The 15,753-nt window shown below is 48.9% G+C and overlaps 1 protein-coding gene across 13 annotated transcripts; it reads right to left on the bottom strand.

Annotated features, from left to right (window-relative positions):
• Positions 1–1,683: 1,683 nt before the first annotated feature.
• Positions 1,684–10,578, bottom strand: ZBTB25 (zinc finger and BTB domain containing 25). Of its 13 annotated transcripts, none has more exons than XM_088673845.1 (3): positions 10,486–10,578; positions 8,122–8,301; positions 1,684–4,796 (listed from the first exon to the last, which is right to left on the bottom strand). In XM_088673845.1, the coding sequence occupies exons 2-3, from the start codon at positions 8,292–8,294 to the stop codon at positions 3,656–3,658; spliced, it is 1,314 nt and encodes a 437-aa protein (XP_088529971.1). In that variant the 5' UTR covers positions 8,295–8,301; positions 10,486–10,578; the 3' UTR covers positions 1,684–3,655. The 13 variants fall into 13 exon arrangements, with proteins under 13 accessions (XP_088529971.1, XP_060127434.1, XP_088529987.1 ...); XM_060271451.2 differs by having other exon boundaries at positions 1,684–4,793; XM_088673861.1 differs by having other exon boundaries at positions 1,684–4,793; positions 8,122–8,408; positions 10,486–10,533.
• Positions 10,579–15,753: the final 5,175 nt, after the last annotated feature.

The raw sequence follows: 15,753 nt of genomic DNA, 5'->3' as shown, positions 1-15,753 counted from the left end.
CGCTTTTGGCGAACAGGAGCAGCACACAAACACCATTTACCTTCCCGCTGTAAAGGTAAAGGGACCCCTGACCATCAGGTCCAGTCGTGACCGACTCTGGGGTTGCGCGCTCATCTCGCATTATTGGCCGAGGGAGCCGGCGTATAGCTTCCAGGTCATGTGGCCAGCATGACAAAGCCGCTTCTGGCAAACCAGAGCAGCACATGGAAACGCCGTTTACCTTCCCGCTGTAGCGGTTCCTATTTATCTACTTGCATTTTGACGTGCTTTCGAACTGCTAGGTTGGCAGGAGCTGGGACCAAGCAACGGGAGCTCACCCCGTCACAGGGATTCGAACCGCTGACCTTCTGATCAGCAAGCCCTAGGCTCAGTGGTTTAACCACAGCGCCACCTGGGTCCCTTCCACCTTCCCGCTGTAGCGATCCCTATTTATCTACTTGCACTTTGACGTGCTTTTGAACTGCTAGGTTGGCAGGAGCTGGGACCAAGCAATGGGAGCTCACCCCGTCGCGGGGATTCGAACCGCCGACCTTCTGATGGGCAAGCCCTAGGCTCAGTAGTTTAGACCACAGCGCCATCCCTAAATTGCGGGGAGCACAACATAAGTAGAGAACTAGGGAATTTGCAGCAAGAATCTCTGATCAGCAAGTGAAAATGTCCATTCGTTTTGCTTGCTTTCCTTTTCCAATTGCACCCTGATCTGAAATAAGTCAGATGTGAATTTGCACTTGCATATTTAAGTATTTTTACTCTGCCCTCCAGTGGGAAGGAAAGGGTTGCAATAATCTGGGACTCTGGAGATAATGAATCTTCTAAAGAGGGCAATGTGTATTACTTGCTTCAAAATGTGGTGAGCTAGCCCTGTTGTGTTGGGGGACCCGTCTGCTCATTCTGCTGAGTGGAGCCGTGGACCTCTCTGCCCTAAAAGTGCCACTGCCTAAAAGTGACAGCACAAAAGGAAGAAGGGATGAGGTGGGGAAAGGAAAACAAGACACACGTTTTGGGAGGGGTTATCAAAAAGAATCCAGCAGGAAGAGAGCGCTCAGAATTCATGACTGCATTTCCTTGCCATTACAGTCCAAAAGAAAAGCTTTTAAGTTTTTCCCACCTTCAATAAAAAACACATCTTTTAAAAAATCTTCTCTTTCCCGCCTCCTCTTCATGCTCTTCTGACATGTGTTTAAAATTCCCTCATAAATCTGGGTGACTCACCTTGCGTGTCAGAGAATTGTTGCAGAAGAACAGTGGGAGGCATGGAGGGGGCGTGGAATAACAAAAGGCCTTTTAGTAGAGTTTACAACTTTGCAAGTTCACATTTTGATTTGAGAAAAGAACATTGTTTGCGCCTTTGCTGCCACCTGCTGGTTGACCAAGTTCTGACACATAATAAATCTGACAAGAGGACAAAAACTGGAGGTGAGAACTTTTGCATTCCCATAGAAACCAGGGCCAAATCCAGAGCTATGCCCCTTCCTAACACACCCCCTGCTTTGCTACATACGCCAGGCCTTTGGTCCGATACAGTCAATCACTTTCAAGTGTGGTTTTATGGTGAAAATCTGGAAGCTGCTTTTGGACCAAATAACCTACTAAAAGGACCAGCAGCCCTATCTCCAATGCTCTGGGCAAACCCACCGCGTGATCAGAATTTTTCTACAGGAAAATAGAAAGCACAAGCCGATGGGAGGTTCAGGAGATTTTGGTTTAATTTCTTAATTTTTTGTAAAAAAATAAAAATGAGCGAATAACTTAAATGGGCTGGGAGTCTTTGGGAGCAAACAGTTGAGAGAATCTAGAGGTTGTTCTGTAACGGGGAAGAAATCTATCTTAGGCAATGTTAAATCCAAAGAAATGGGTCACCAACTAATATGAAATAGTATGAGGAAATTTAAAAAATCACACAGACTATCTAAACCTAGCAAGGGCAGAGCTTTTTATTGGATCTGCTGGTAAGGTTCCATGCCCCTTTCTGGCTAAACTGGAAAACTTGTAGGGCTGGGATAGAATCAAGGAATCCTAAGAGTTGGAAAGGACCATAAGGGTCATCTAGTCCAACCCCCGAAAATCCTCAGGGTTGTGGGTTCGAGCCCCACATTGGGCAAAAAATTCCTGAATAGCCTTGTCGTTCCTAAGGCATCTATCTGCCTAGAACTACATGATTTTGAAGTGCTTCCCGAACTTCCGAAAATTGACAAACGTGCGCCTTTTTCTCCTGAAATGGAGGAACGCATCACTTACATGTGAAAAGATTTTTCCAAGCAGTGTTGGGAGAACCTCAGGCCTAGAGGGACAAATGCAGGATTCTGCACCTCTGTGAGTGTATAGAGTCATGATTTTGGAGTGGGTGGGCTGTAGCCTGCATCTATCCATTGCTCTGCCTACTTTTACCCCTGATCTTGCTCATCACTTCCTTTGCTGTCTCCAAAAAGTTCCCCAGAGGGACCAATTCTATGTGTTTTTGCAGTGTCACTGATTTGAGACAAGCCTCGTGGACAGCAACTCGTCCAGAGAGGAGACTAGAGGCTTCCCCCGAGGCTGGGCAGTCTTGTGACCATCTCCCGCATTGCAGGTTGAACTATCCAAACACACCTGGATAGCAGGTGCCACAAAATCGGCCTCCCAGGTGGAAGGTCTTTGGAAGAGCACGAGGCCAGAACGGGGAAGCCTGCAGAGATGCAGCAGGGGCAGCCTTAACTGCGGCTGAATCTTTCAGGCTCACGGGAACTCAATCTAGCTGCAGCCCTCGAAAGTGGCTTCAGGGCACACGACTGCTCCTGGCCACCTTATGTTACTCTTTTTATCCACTGGCGATAGCCCTATGTAACAAACTCTACAGAATATTCCATCAGCAAGAATGCTGGGGTTAGCATAAAATGTGTTATGTGAACATATGAAATTGAGATCTCTGGCCCAGCTAGCTGTTTTCCTTGGTCCCTGAAAGGGGTATTTCCTGGGTCTGAAATCTAGTCCAGGGCATGTAGGATCCACTGGAGGGACATTGCCAGATAACCACTGTCAAAGGGGCACATCACAGAGCAGTTTCCCAAACTTGGGCCTCCGGCTGTTTTTGGACTACAATTCCCAACTTCCCTGACCTGCTTGCTAGGGATGATGTGAGTTGTAGTCCAAAAACTGCTGGAGATCCAAGTTTGGGGAAACCCTGTTGTAGAGCCTCTTTGAAGTTCATCTGCAGGCGTGGTTTGCATTCAAACCTCTCCTGCAAATGGGCAAAGCAGGGCTTGCTGACAGCAAGAATCAGCTCTGACAGTAAGTCCTGCTTGCAAAAGAAAACACTTGGAAGGGGCACTATAAGCATGTCTGATTGTTCCTTTGAAGCTCATTCTTATCTGTACCTACCTCTGACATCTCTCGTGAATTGTGGTGTGGGAGTGCACTCAAATTAGTTTGCATTTTGCAGCAATGCACAGCCATGTCAACTGCCCCTCCCACGTGGTTCTCCCCAGTGCATATGTTACTGGAGCAGTGTGAGAAAGTCGTACAACCGAGCCCATGAGACAACCCAGAAGAGGGCTTTCAGTCTGCCGATTCCTATTTCGCAAGACAACAGAGAACACCTTCAGCGACAATGAAAGAGACGGTGAAAGGAGCGCAGGAATTCACAGGCAAAAAACGCACACAGGAAAAAGGGAAGGAGCTATTCAACTAGTATGGTGTCAATACTCTCTTGGGAGAGGTCAGGATCCGGCGCGTTTTGCGAATCCATGTGAGCTTGCGAGACAGTGGTGCTCTTCACCGGAGTCCAGCTGCTGCTGAGCAGCTGAAATTTAGGGGCTGCTGAGCCGCCAAGCCTCTGGCACCGGCCCAATTTGAAGTGTTTGCCTTTGTGGGTGTACATGTGCTCAAGCAGCTGGCTCTTCCGCAGGAACTTGTGGCCGCAGACCGCGCAGCTGACCTTCCTCTTCCGCGAAAAGGAAAAGTTGCAGTTCAGTTCCACAGGCTCAGAATCCTTGGAAACGAGAGACAGCTGGCCGATGGGCAGAGGCTCCAAGCTGCCGTGAGTGGGATGCTCCAAGCGGCGCTCGTCCTCTTTCCGGAGGAAGGAGCCGAGCCGGTGGGTTTCCGCAGCCTCGTTGTTCTCATGCAGGGGCTGCAGCTGGCCCAGGTCGCTGCTTTCCAGGATCGAGGCCGGCACCCCAAACGGCAGCGACCCCGAGACATGTGTGAAGAGGTGTTCGCGCAAATTGCTCCGGGATTCGAAGTGCTCCCCGCAGTACTGGCATAAATGGACCTTGAGGTTCGTCCTAGAAAAGGCCGGGCCGCTGACATCCGGGGAGGATGATGAGGTGTGGCTCTGAGACACCACTTGTTCCGGGTCGCTCTTCTCCTGTTTTATAGTCACGGGAGGGTTTGGAAGCTCGCCTGCCGGCTTCACAGCCGCCGGGAGGGAAGGACGAGAAAGCTGCTGGTCCAAAGAGCCGTCGTCGAGCCCAATAGCCAAAGAGAGCTGCAGCTGGGGGTGGTCGCTTTGGCCGGCGGTTCTGCTCCCGAGGCTCGTCAAACTTTCCTTCGCCTGGAGGCTTTCCTTGACGGATTTGTGCGTGGTGGAGATTTGGATGCCGTACAGGTTCGAAGACTGCACGGACTCCGGCGAGAGTGTCTGGTTCATCTCGACTGCCATGCGGGAAAGGTAGTCGGCATGCAGGAAATGGATGCCTTCCTCCAGCCGGGTCTGGTTGACTATTTGTTTGGGTCCTTTGCCAGTGTACATGATATGCAGCAAGTAGCTGAATATGTCGGGTTGGATATCTGTTGGCTGGATCTTTATGCAGTCGCTGCTTGAAACAAAAGAGGAACGTTAGGGAAGCAGATTGCAGCGCTGCCATTCAGAGTGAAGACAAACATAACAACGAAGAATCCAGCAGAAGTTTAAAGACCAACACATTCACTGTGACATAAGCTTTTGTGGATTTTAGTCCACTGCATAGAAGTATGAAGTGCTATCCCAAGTTGACATTTTTATATACACATGGGCGCAAAAAAAAAATGTGCGAGCAATGAGGGGAATGAAATTTAAAAATATATATATACAAGCTGTCAATTATACTGAAGCTGAGAATGCATGTACATTAAGTACAGTGACCATTCACAAGGCAGTACTGAGGATAATGTAAATGTTCAGGCAATCGTAAGCCAATACCAGGATTTAAACCAGACTGCTCCTACCCTTGAGGAACAGCCAGAGGTCATAACATACTGTGCTTCTGAATAAACCAACAGCATGCAGAAATTTATGGAAGGGGAATTATACTGTGGTTTCTCCTAAGAAGGAGTTATTCTTCATTTATTTATGTTATAGTCAAACCTCGGTTTTGCGACCACTTTGGCGAGCGACCGCCGCAAAAAGTGTTTACATCCGGGTTCTGCGGCATCGGATGCGCAGACATGATCTGCGCAGCTCGTGCATGCACAGAAGCACTCTATCAGTGCTTCGTGCACGCGCAGAAGCATGCCTTCGGCGAGCGACCGCTTCAGCGAGTGACCGCCTCTGCGGAACGGATTGCGGTCTCAAACCGAGGTACCACTGTATTCATTTCTTTCTTGGCTTTACAACTAAAAAATACCCCACAATTGATTGTCTTTAGAATAACAAGAAGCTGAATATGTATAAATTTTGAGAGGTGACATTTTTGGATGCGGTCTAACACATTTCTCTCTTCTTCTTCCCTTTCATATTTGAGGCAATGTCTGTCCCAATTTCTTAATCTGTATTTTACTTCCTTTTCTAATGAATTAAAAATCTAAAAATACGGGTGCACCTTCTGGTCTCTAGGATCAAGTTCTTTTCTGACAATCTACAGCAAACTTAGTGATGGATGCAGACACTCATCTGGTTGGCCGCACTGAAAACAGGATGCTGGCCACAGGCCTGATTCAGCAGGCTCTTCTTCTGACACACTAACTGGCTTTTTAATCAGGCTATTTATGGCTGACAACGGCTATGGGCTAGGCTGTAAAGACTTGGATTTGGATTGGGCAGTGTTTAAAGGGGGGGGGGACTCAATTTGTTTTTAAGACAATCAATGAATGTAGAGCAGGATAAGCATAAATGTTGCATACTGAACAAAAACAAGTATTTTTTTCTTTCCTTTTTTAAGTATCCTGTCCATCTTAGATAATGTTTCCTTTTATCTGAGCTCCTGACATATGTAAGGGTTTGCACTTCGGCAGGAAGAACCAGATGCACGAATATAGGATGGGGGGAACCGGGTTTACTAGCAGTACATGGTAGAACACAAGCTTCATATGAGTCAACAGCAGCAAAAAAGCTAAAGCTATTTGTCAAGGGGACTCCCTACAACAGAGGGCAACAGAGAGTGTAGTGGTTAAGAGCGGTGGACTCATAATCTGGTGAACCAGGTTTGCTTCCCCGCTCCTCCACATGCAGCTGCTGGGTGACCTTGGGCTAGTCACACTTCTCTAAAGTCTCTCAGCCTCACTCACCTCACAGAGTGTTTGTTGTGGGGGAGGAAGGGAAAGGAGAGTGTTAGCCGCTTTGAGATTCCTGAAGGGGAGTGAAAGGCGGGTGTCAGGGGGATTCCTTACAGGGAGCCTCCCTCCCCCCCCCCCCGTCATCCTGACCAGCAGTTCGCCCAGTGACAGCGGTAGCAGCGGGTCAGGCGGAGGGAATGAGGAATGGAGCGGAATGGAGGGAGGGCTCAGTGAGGCATCCGAGCCCTTGCACCGCCCCAGCCATCTAGTGGAGGAAGGAGGGCTCAGCGATGTATCAGAGCCCCTGCACTGCCCTAGCCAACAGCTGGAAGAGGGAGCGCAGCCGCTTCTGGCGCCTTAATTGAGGCGCACACCCAAACACAGGTTTAGGGGGCAGCGTTTCAGGGTCCCCAAGCTATAATGCTTGCCCCGAAGCAGAAGGGTGCCATTGCCGGATTCTGCGAGTGACTAGGAGGTCATGTTTTCTGCTATCTCTGCACTGTAAATAATATGCACAATAAAACCTTAAAAGACAGATCGGACTGAAGCGTCTTTACTCGAGAGTAGCCGCAACAATCCCTTGACACTATCCTAGGCTGCATCAACAGAAGTCTAGGGTCCAGATCAAGGGAAGTAATGGTACTACTCTATTCTGCCTTGGTCAGAACACACATGGAATGCTGCGTCCAGGTCTGGGCACCAGAATTTAAGGAAGATGTTGACAAGCTGGAACATGTAGAGAGGAGAGTCAGCAATGTGATCAAAGGTCTGGAAACCAAGCCTTATGAGGAACTGGGTATGTTTAGCCTGCTAAACAGTAGACTGAGAAGAGATAGGACCACCGTCTTCAACTACCTGAAGGGCTGTCACATGGAGGATGGAGCAAGCTTGTTTTCTCCTGCTCTGGAGGGTAGGACCTGAACCAAAGGATTCAAGTTACAAGGAAGGAGATTGTGATTAAACACCAGGAAGAATTTTCTGAGGGTAAGAGCTGTTTGACAGTGGCGGAACAGGCTCCCACACAAGAGGGTGGACTCTCCCTTCCTTGGAGTTTTTAAAGAAGAGGTTGGATGGCCGCCTGTCATATACGTGAGATTGGACGTGATGACCTTTAGGGTCCCTTCCAACTCTACAATTCTGATTATGCCATGCAGAAGGTCAGTGGTTCGAATCCCTGTGACGGGGTGAGCTCCCGTTGCTCGGTCCCAGCTCCTGCCAACCTAGCAGTTCGAAAGCACGTCACAATGCAAGTAGATAAATAGGAACCGCTACAGCGGGAAGGTAAACAGCGTTTCCGTGCGCTGCTCTGGTTCGCCAGAAGTGGCTTTGTCATGCTAGCCACATGACCTGGAAGCTATATGCCGGCTACCTCGGCCAATAATGCGAGATGAGTGTGCAACCCCAGAGTCGGTCACGACTGGACCTAATGGTCAGGGGTCCCTTTACCTTTACCTTTACTATCGTTGGAGGCAGCTATAATATTAAAATCAGCTTCTTCGCTTCTCCCCTTTGCAATTCCCATGAACCACAAACATTCCAGGTACTGTAGTCAAATGCTGGGAAGTCTATGTATGTGAGGGAGATATTGTGGAAGTCCTGAAAGCCTCCTCTTCCCAGAAAACAAGTTTGTGATTGCAGTGGCAATGTCCCAAAAGACATGCACTGCCTTACCTTGTCTGGTGAATGAATATCATCTTAAAATAGTTTGAGAAGGCAGCCAGAACAGCTCGGTGAGCTTTGAAGTAGACGTCTCCTATTGCCACAGTGCAGTCACAGAGAAAGCCAAATTCCCGTTGCATGTTCAGCTGCTGCAGAAGGATCAGGCTGTGGCTGGCAGTCTCCATAGTGTTTCTGCAGGACAAAACGAGCTCTTATGGGTGTTCAGGCTTCAGGCTTGTGAGATCTTAACTCTGTTTTGTTTTTTTACTAAAATCCCAAGATCTACCTGCTGGAGTCAGCTGCAAAAGAAGGAAGGAGCCACAAGGGTTAATTACTCCACACACCCCTGCAATGCAGGAATGTTTTGCCCTAGATGGGACTCGAACCCACAACCCTGATATTAAGAGTGTCATGCTCTGCTGACTGAGCTACCATAGGTCATGCAGTTAAAATTAAAGAGCATGTTCTGAACATAGGATTTCGTTTCCAGTGCAAGAACTGAATTAAGATCACAGTCCTTTCACACACACACACTCTCGATTCCCCCAAACTCTCTTCATTTCACCCGTCTAGTTTAGGTGGAATAGCTGTTGCTATTGCAAGACATCAGGGGATCAGAAGCCCTTGCAGGTTTACTGCAAAACAGACAGACATCTATCTGCAGATTTCCATCTACCTTCTGCCCACCCTGCCTGAGAAGGCATGCCCATTTCAGTGTAGCAGGAACTACAACTCCCATCATTCCTCACTACTGAGCAAGGACAATCCAGAATACTTGCTATTTCTGCCTGTATTTTTTTTTGTTAATACTAATATGATTCAAACCACCAAAACCACAAAAGACTTAAAACAACAATATCAAAAATACGAGGCTTCAAAATGCCTGAGACATTAAACCAGCCTTTGCCAACCTTGTGCCTTCCAGAGGTTTTGGACTACAGCTCCCATCAGGTCCAGGTCGGCCAAAGGCTGCATTACAGCAGGGGTCAGCAAACTTTTTCAGCAGGGGGCCAGTCCACCGTCCCTCAGACCTTTTGGGGGGGGGACTATATTTTTGGGGGGGTAAATATGAACGAATTCCTATGCCCCACAAATAACCCAGAGATGCATTTTAAATAAAAGCACACATTCTACTCATGTAAAAACACGCTGATTCCTGGACCATCTGCGGGCCGGATTTAGGTGATTGGGCCGGATCTGCCTACCCATGCATTGCCAGTTGGTTTAATCCGGCCCTTGTGGCAGTTTACTGTATTTCCTAGGGTAAAATCCTAAAAAAAACACCTCAACAACTTCAATCCTAAAAGCTCGACAACTCCAACCCCCCCCCCAAAAAAGCTCAACATCTTCAATCTTAAAAAAAGCTCAACTTTGGTTGGCCCTTTGGTTGACCCCCACGGCCCTTCACTTCATCAAATCTGGCCCTCTTTGAAAAAAAGTTTGGACACCACTGCATTACAGTTTCAACTGAGTTGGCTACAACCCTTAAAAGTGTTCCCCCTCCCCTCTTCTCCAGTGAAAGCAGAGGGTTGCAGAAGCATCAGAGGAATCTAGGACAGCATCATCCTGTTCTCACAGTGGCCAAACAGAGAGCAGGAGCAGAGCACAAGAAGAGCACTCTTTCCCCTCGCGTGATTTCCAGCAACTTGGTTTTCGGGGCTGCTGATGAAATGCCTTACCGAAGGTGCAATCTTAAAGCAGAATCACCCAGTTGCAACCCGCTGGCAACCGTGCACAACCGCGCACTCTCAGCGGCGAAGCATCCGCTTTGCAGCGCAGAAGATCCCGAGTTCAAGCAGGCTGGGGGGGAGAGGGCACCCCTCGCGCCCGGGAGACCCTGGAGAGCCGCTGCCAGCCAGTGCAGTCAATACTGCGCTAGATGGACCTGCGCAAGGCGGCGACCCGGCAGCCCTAAACACCTGTGCGCCCTCCGGCCCCACAACTGGAGGCTAACCCCCCCCCCAAAAAAAGCCCTCGGTCGCCGCGCATGCCCATAGCAAGCCACGGAAATGCAAACGTGCCACACGCGCGCGCACACACACACACACACACACACAGAGAGAGAGAGAGAGAGAGAGAGAGAGAGAGAGAGAAAGGCAGCCAAGGCCGGCGGTGCAGCGGGGTCGGTTTGCTAAGCTTGCTTGCAAATAGCTCCTCGTCGGCTCCTGTTGCAGACGCGGCGCGCGACTGCAAAAGGCGAGGCCTGAGGAAGCCATCCCACCCCCGGCATCTCTTCCTGCCCCCCTTCGACCGTCCCCTCCTACGGTGGAAAAGGGGCTCCTCCCTATTGCAAGGCGCTCCCCGACGCCACTCCGCACCCACATCTCCGTCCCGTCGGCTCTCTTGCAGCCTCCCGTCGGTTCCTTGCCCCCTTACCCCCACAAGGCAGCGGGCCTCTCGGCGCGTGGGAGCGGCGGCTGCGCAGCGACGGCAGGGAACAAGGGCGCGCGCGCGCTCTCCACGTTGCTTTTTTTTTTTTTTTTTTTTGCTCCTCCGGCCCGAAGAAGGGAGAGCAGAGGGAGGGGAGAGCAGAGAAGAGGAGAGAAAAGGGGGCTTGGGAAGGGGTTGTGGCGCAAGGCACAAGGAGGCAGCTGCAAAGCCTCTGGATTGCCTGCCTTCCTCGCGCGCGGGAGAGCACCTTGGAGTCATTTCGACAGGGGGGGGGTCCGTTTTATTTAATGCATTCCCTGCCTCTCAGCGACGGCTCTCGGGAAGGTTGGAAAGCCGGCCTGCTCACGTGGCAGTTTACAAAAGACACAACAGGGTAATGTTGTTGTATCCTCAGGTCAATAGCTTGATGTCAGGGTTGTGGGGCTGGACTAGAGGACCTTTGGGGTCACTTCCAACTCTATTGGTTTCAGGCTCCAAGATCAGCAGCTGGTGGGATGAGAAGCCCCTGCATTTGGTCTCTAGTATGAATGCACGTCTGCACACACCTGGGAGCTGCACTGAGGTTCTGTGTAAGGTGCGCAGCCTGCCAGTCATATGATGAAGCACCTGGCAAGCTTTATTTTGAAACTGTTGGCCACAGTTTATGGGGCGCTCCTGTTGCTTTTCCATTTTGTATCTTTAACCTGGAGGGCAAAGACCCTCTCTTGGCATCCAAATCAGTGGAGAAAAGCCTAATGCAGGATAAACAACTACCGGTAACAGCCTGCAGCAGGCAGAGAAAAGCTTCTGGCAATGCATAATTGTGGGAAAGGGGAATGAGAAGCCATAATCCTTGGAATGAAAATATGTGGCTCTTGCTTGATGTGGCAGCAATTGTCCTTGTGTCCTCCTGGCAACCTCCTAGATTGGTTTGGGTTTTTTAAGAACTCCTCAATTGGGGCTTAGATTATACCCTGAAACAAGAACTGGGCCTTCAGCAGAGCATCTGCCAACCTTGGTGTCTCCAGGTATTCAGGACAATTAAATAAAACGCAGCATTTCTTCCTGCTCTTTATCTTTGGTTTGACCACACAGAAAAATATCTTGCAAAGTCTTTATTTTTTACGTTGCAGCTTCACTGAGTTTACACTTAAATGACTTAAGAAGAGGTGAAGTTGCATAGGATGGAGCTGTTACAGTTTAGAAATCTAACTATTCTAAGCAGAAGAGAGCGACCCTTTTCCCTGCTTACACTTCTGCTGCAAGTATCTTAAGTAAAGGCGAGTTGTATACTGTAGTTCAGTTGCAAGAGAATGTGGTTAGTCCCAGCCAGTTTAGACAGACATGTGGCAATTTCACATGTTTAGGGAAATTCTGTAAGAAGGGGTGGAGAGGTCGAATTTTGATAAGAGGGCCTGTGGATGAAGGAGGAATGGCAGAGTCCAGAGAAGGCTTTATTGCTTGGTTTTAACAACTAGAAACTAGGCCCAAATCCATCCAAACAAGGCGGGGAATGGGGCCATGTTAAGCAACTAGTGCAGAGAAGGTTGGTTTGGTGCCGGGGTGGGAAAAATTAAAACACACGCAACCCAAGCCACAAAGTGTCATGCACTTTTAGACTCCACCTGCATTGCAGGAAACATCTGGAGGGGAGGTGGGTTAAGGTATCATTTTTTACTTACTAAGTTCCGAAAGTGTTCAAGATGGTGTGGTACAGAGTCCTGGTGCTTTGCATGTGGGCTTGTGGGGGATGAGACGCTCCGTTATCAGGCTTCGCAGGGATCAAAAGAGCTGAAAATGTTACCTTGATGCCGCAGAGATCCAGTTGGTATCCTCCAGTTAATTGGGCATGAGTTGTTGTTGTTGTTGTTGTTTGTATACCAGCCTATACCCGCAGGTCTCAGGGTGGTTCATAAGATAAAGTCACAAAATAAAAACATAAAAGTACAGAATAAAAACAAGAACAATCCAATAATCTCCCCTCCCACAACACATTTTAAAAGTGCATTGGATGTCAATCAGCCAAAGGCCTGGTTTAAAGAGAAACAGTTTTGCCTGGCACCTAAAGGTGTATAAGCAAGCCACCAGGTGAGCCTCTTTGGAGACAGCATGCCACAAAAGGGGAGCCACTGTAGATCTCGGGGTCCGGGTAGGTTCATATGGAAAGGCAGTCCAAGAAGAAGAAGAAGAGGAGGAGGAGGAGTAGTTTGGATTTGATATCCCACTTTATAACTACCTGAAGGAGTCTCAAAGCGGCTAACATTCTCCTTTCCCTTCCTCCCCCACAACAAACACTCTGTGAGGTGAGTGGGGCTGAGAGACTTCAAAGAAGTGTGACTAGCCCAAGGTCACCCAGCAGCTGCAGGTGGAGGAGTGGAGACACGAACCCGGTTCCCCAGATTACGAGTCTACCGCTCTTAACCACTACACCACATTGGCTCTCTAGACAAGAGTCGTGGATTAACACAGGAGAGACTCAGGTTGTAAAGGTTGTTCTCTGAGGTTAAGGGGCAGTGGGGAGGACCTCCATGAATAATAATATTAACTAATTAACGTACTGCTTAATTTCCACTGTGGCTTTTATACAAGCATGAAACCAATTACAAAAATATACATAAGTAACACTGAGCTTCTTGGGAGGGCGAGATAAAAATATATAATAAAACACTTTGCTCTGGTGGTCCCCAAATTCCGTGTCCCCCCCCCCCTCACCATGGAGCACTTGGAAATTGCTGAGGGTTTCGGCAGACAACTTTCTATTTTGTCTGCTCGTTGCATCAACTGTCATGCACTGAGCTCAATGCTGCTGCTTTACTACATGTGCCGAAGATACTCAGAAGCAGGCATAGAATCAGAGTTGGAAGGGACCCTGAGGATCACTGTAAGCCCACCCCCCCCCACAGTGCAGGAATATGCAGCTGTCCCGTATGGGGATCAAATATGCAACCTTGGCGTCCTCTTCACCACTCTTTAACCAGCAGAGCTATCATACACACAAGGTGGTGGTCTGCAGCCAGCTACATTTATTCGGTCAACCCATAAAAAGGCTGGCGCCGCTGTTTTGATAGACAGGCATGTCCAACAGGTAGATCGTGATCTACCAGTAGATCACTGGACATCTGTGGTAGATCACCGGTAGATCAGTGGCTCCCACCAAAGAAGCTAAAAAACTTTGGCTCCCCTAAAAAAGCTCAACATCTTTGCCCTGCACCCCTAAAATGACCCGAACCTCCAAAGACAGGGCTTTCCTTCCTAAAAAAAAGTTCAAGGTTGCTTTCCTCTTCCCTAAAGAAGCTCATCAACTTTTACATGGAACCCCCCCCTTCCAACATGGGCCTTCCTCCTTCCTAAAAAAAGCACAACAACTTTGACCTGAACCCCCCCCCTCCAAAAGGGGGTAGATCACTCCCAGTTTTTAACTCTGTGAGCAGATTGCAGTCTCTTGGAAGTTGGCCACCCCTGGGTAGGCCACCCCTGGGTAGGCAAACTAAGGCCTGGGGGCCAGATCTGGGCCAATCACCTTCTAAATCCGGCCCGCGGACAGTCCGGGAATCAGCGTGTTTCTACATGAGTAGAATGTGTCCTTTTATTTAAAATGCACATCTGGGTTATTTGTGGGGCCTGCTTGGTGTTTTCACATGAGTAGCATGTGTGCTTTTATTTGTGGGCATAATAATTCGTTCATTTCCCCCCCTCCCCCAAAATATAGTCCAGCCCCCCCCCACAAGGTCTGAGGGACAGTGGACCGCCCCCCCTGCTGAAAAAGTTTGCTGACCCCTGGACTATAACAAGAGGAAGCTCAGAAGTTGGATGTGCAAAAGGGAACTGCAAAAAAAATGTTATCATGCGGAGTGCTCCTGGTCAGGAGTTTCAGACAGTCAGTTCCATTTCCCCTCCACATGTCCTCTTCCACAACAGTCAGCCAGCATTCCAAGATGAACGCTCAGGCTCTGGTGGTCTCGGTCCCCCCCACAAAAAGATTTCATGTACTTCTGGATACCTTGGATTCCCCCCCCCTATCTGCTGACACTTCCCCTTGCGGGTGGTGCTATTTTAGCTCCCAAAGGGCTGCACATTTGGAGCATGACTTTGCTATTCAAATACATCATGCACAAAAATATCCAACTGAAAGCAGCATTGCTCTTCCTGGAAGGTCTGCAGGCATCGGCTTTCTCTCCTTGCCTATTTTTACGCTATTTTTTTTATTACAGTGGTACCCCGCAAGACGAATGATGCCTCGTGCAACGAAAAACTCGCAAGACTAAAGCGTTTTGCGTTGCACGAAGCGTCTCGCAAGACGAAGTTTCCTATGGCCGCACTGCGCAAGAATAATAGGAACGCATTAATTAAATGGGTAGACCGGGTAAATGCTAAACTGCGCTTTGCAAGATGAAATTTTTGCTGTACAAAGCGACTCGCAGAACAAATTAATTTCGTCTTGCGAGGTACCACTGTACATTTGCACCCCCACTCCCACCTTTCTTCCGTTGTGGAACCCAAGGGAGCAGGCACACCCTCAGGGGTCCCAGGTACAAAACTCTGGCATCTCCAGGGAGGGCTGTGAATGTTCCCTCGCCCGAAACCCTGGAGCGGCGCTACCAGTTAGTGCGGGCAAAACGTGCGCCACTGGTCTGACTTGGGATAGGGCAGCTTCCTACATTCCTAAGGTACAGAGAATAAGTCGGCATGAAGAGTTCACCACCTGTCATTCCCAGAATCTCTTACAATCCCCATAATGATATTATTTATGCATTTTCAAATTAAATTTATATGCCACCCTTCACCCAAAGAGCACCAGGGTGTGTGTGCGTGTGTTACAGTATACTGTTAATGGACGCCTGACTCCCATCCTTCCCAGTCAGGATGGCCAGGAATCAAGGATGATAGGAATTGTAGTCCAGAAGCACCTCATTACACTAGACATCCTGTCTGAGGCAGAAAAGCCAGGCAAAGGCAACCGAGGGTGGTAGGGAGAAGTGGCTGGAGCAGGTGGCACTGTCTCTAAAATCCAAAAAATGCCAAAATGGGCAAAAATAAGTTGGTAATTCTTGTTGCCGAAACTCCACCCTCGAAAAGCTCCCCAGAGGCAGACCTACATTGGGGCAGGGGGCTGATAAGCTTGAACTGTTATGGGGACCCCTTTGCGAGCAGCAACGAGGTTTGAGTAACCACTGTTATCTTCTTCAAAGGGGTTGTTCCACAACAGATCACACTTTCAAAAAAAACACTTAACTGCTACAGCTCAGATTTTTATTAAAATTGCTGTACTACTAG

The sequence above is a fragment of the Zootoca vivipara genome, chromosome 1 (genome assembly GCF_965207765.1).
Source record: "Zootoca vivipara chromosome 1, rZooViv2.hap1.1, whole genome shotgun sequence".
Classification (NCBI taxonomy): domain Eukaryota; kingdom Metazoa; phylum Chordata; class Lepidosauria; order Squamata; family Lacertidae; genus Zootoca; species Zootoca vivipara.
The sequence above is the reverse complement of the archived record's forward strand: the minus strand, read 5'-3'. Positions and strand labels throughout refer to the sequence as shown.

What these genes read in the sequence shown, in the direction of transcription:
- ZBTB25 (XM_088673845.1), bottom strand. Translation starts at nt 8,294, where the DNA reads ATGGAGACTGCCAGCCACAGCCTGATCCTTCTGCAGCAGCTGAACATG. An exon ending in ATATTCATTCACCAGACAAG is followed by an intron (nt 4,797 to 8,121) that starts GTAAGGCAGTGC and finishes TTTTGTTTCAAG; the next exon opens with CAGCGACTGCATAAAGATCC.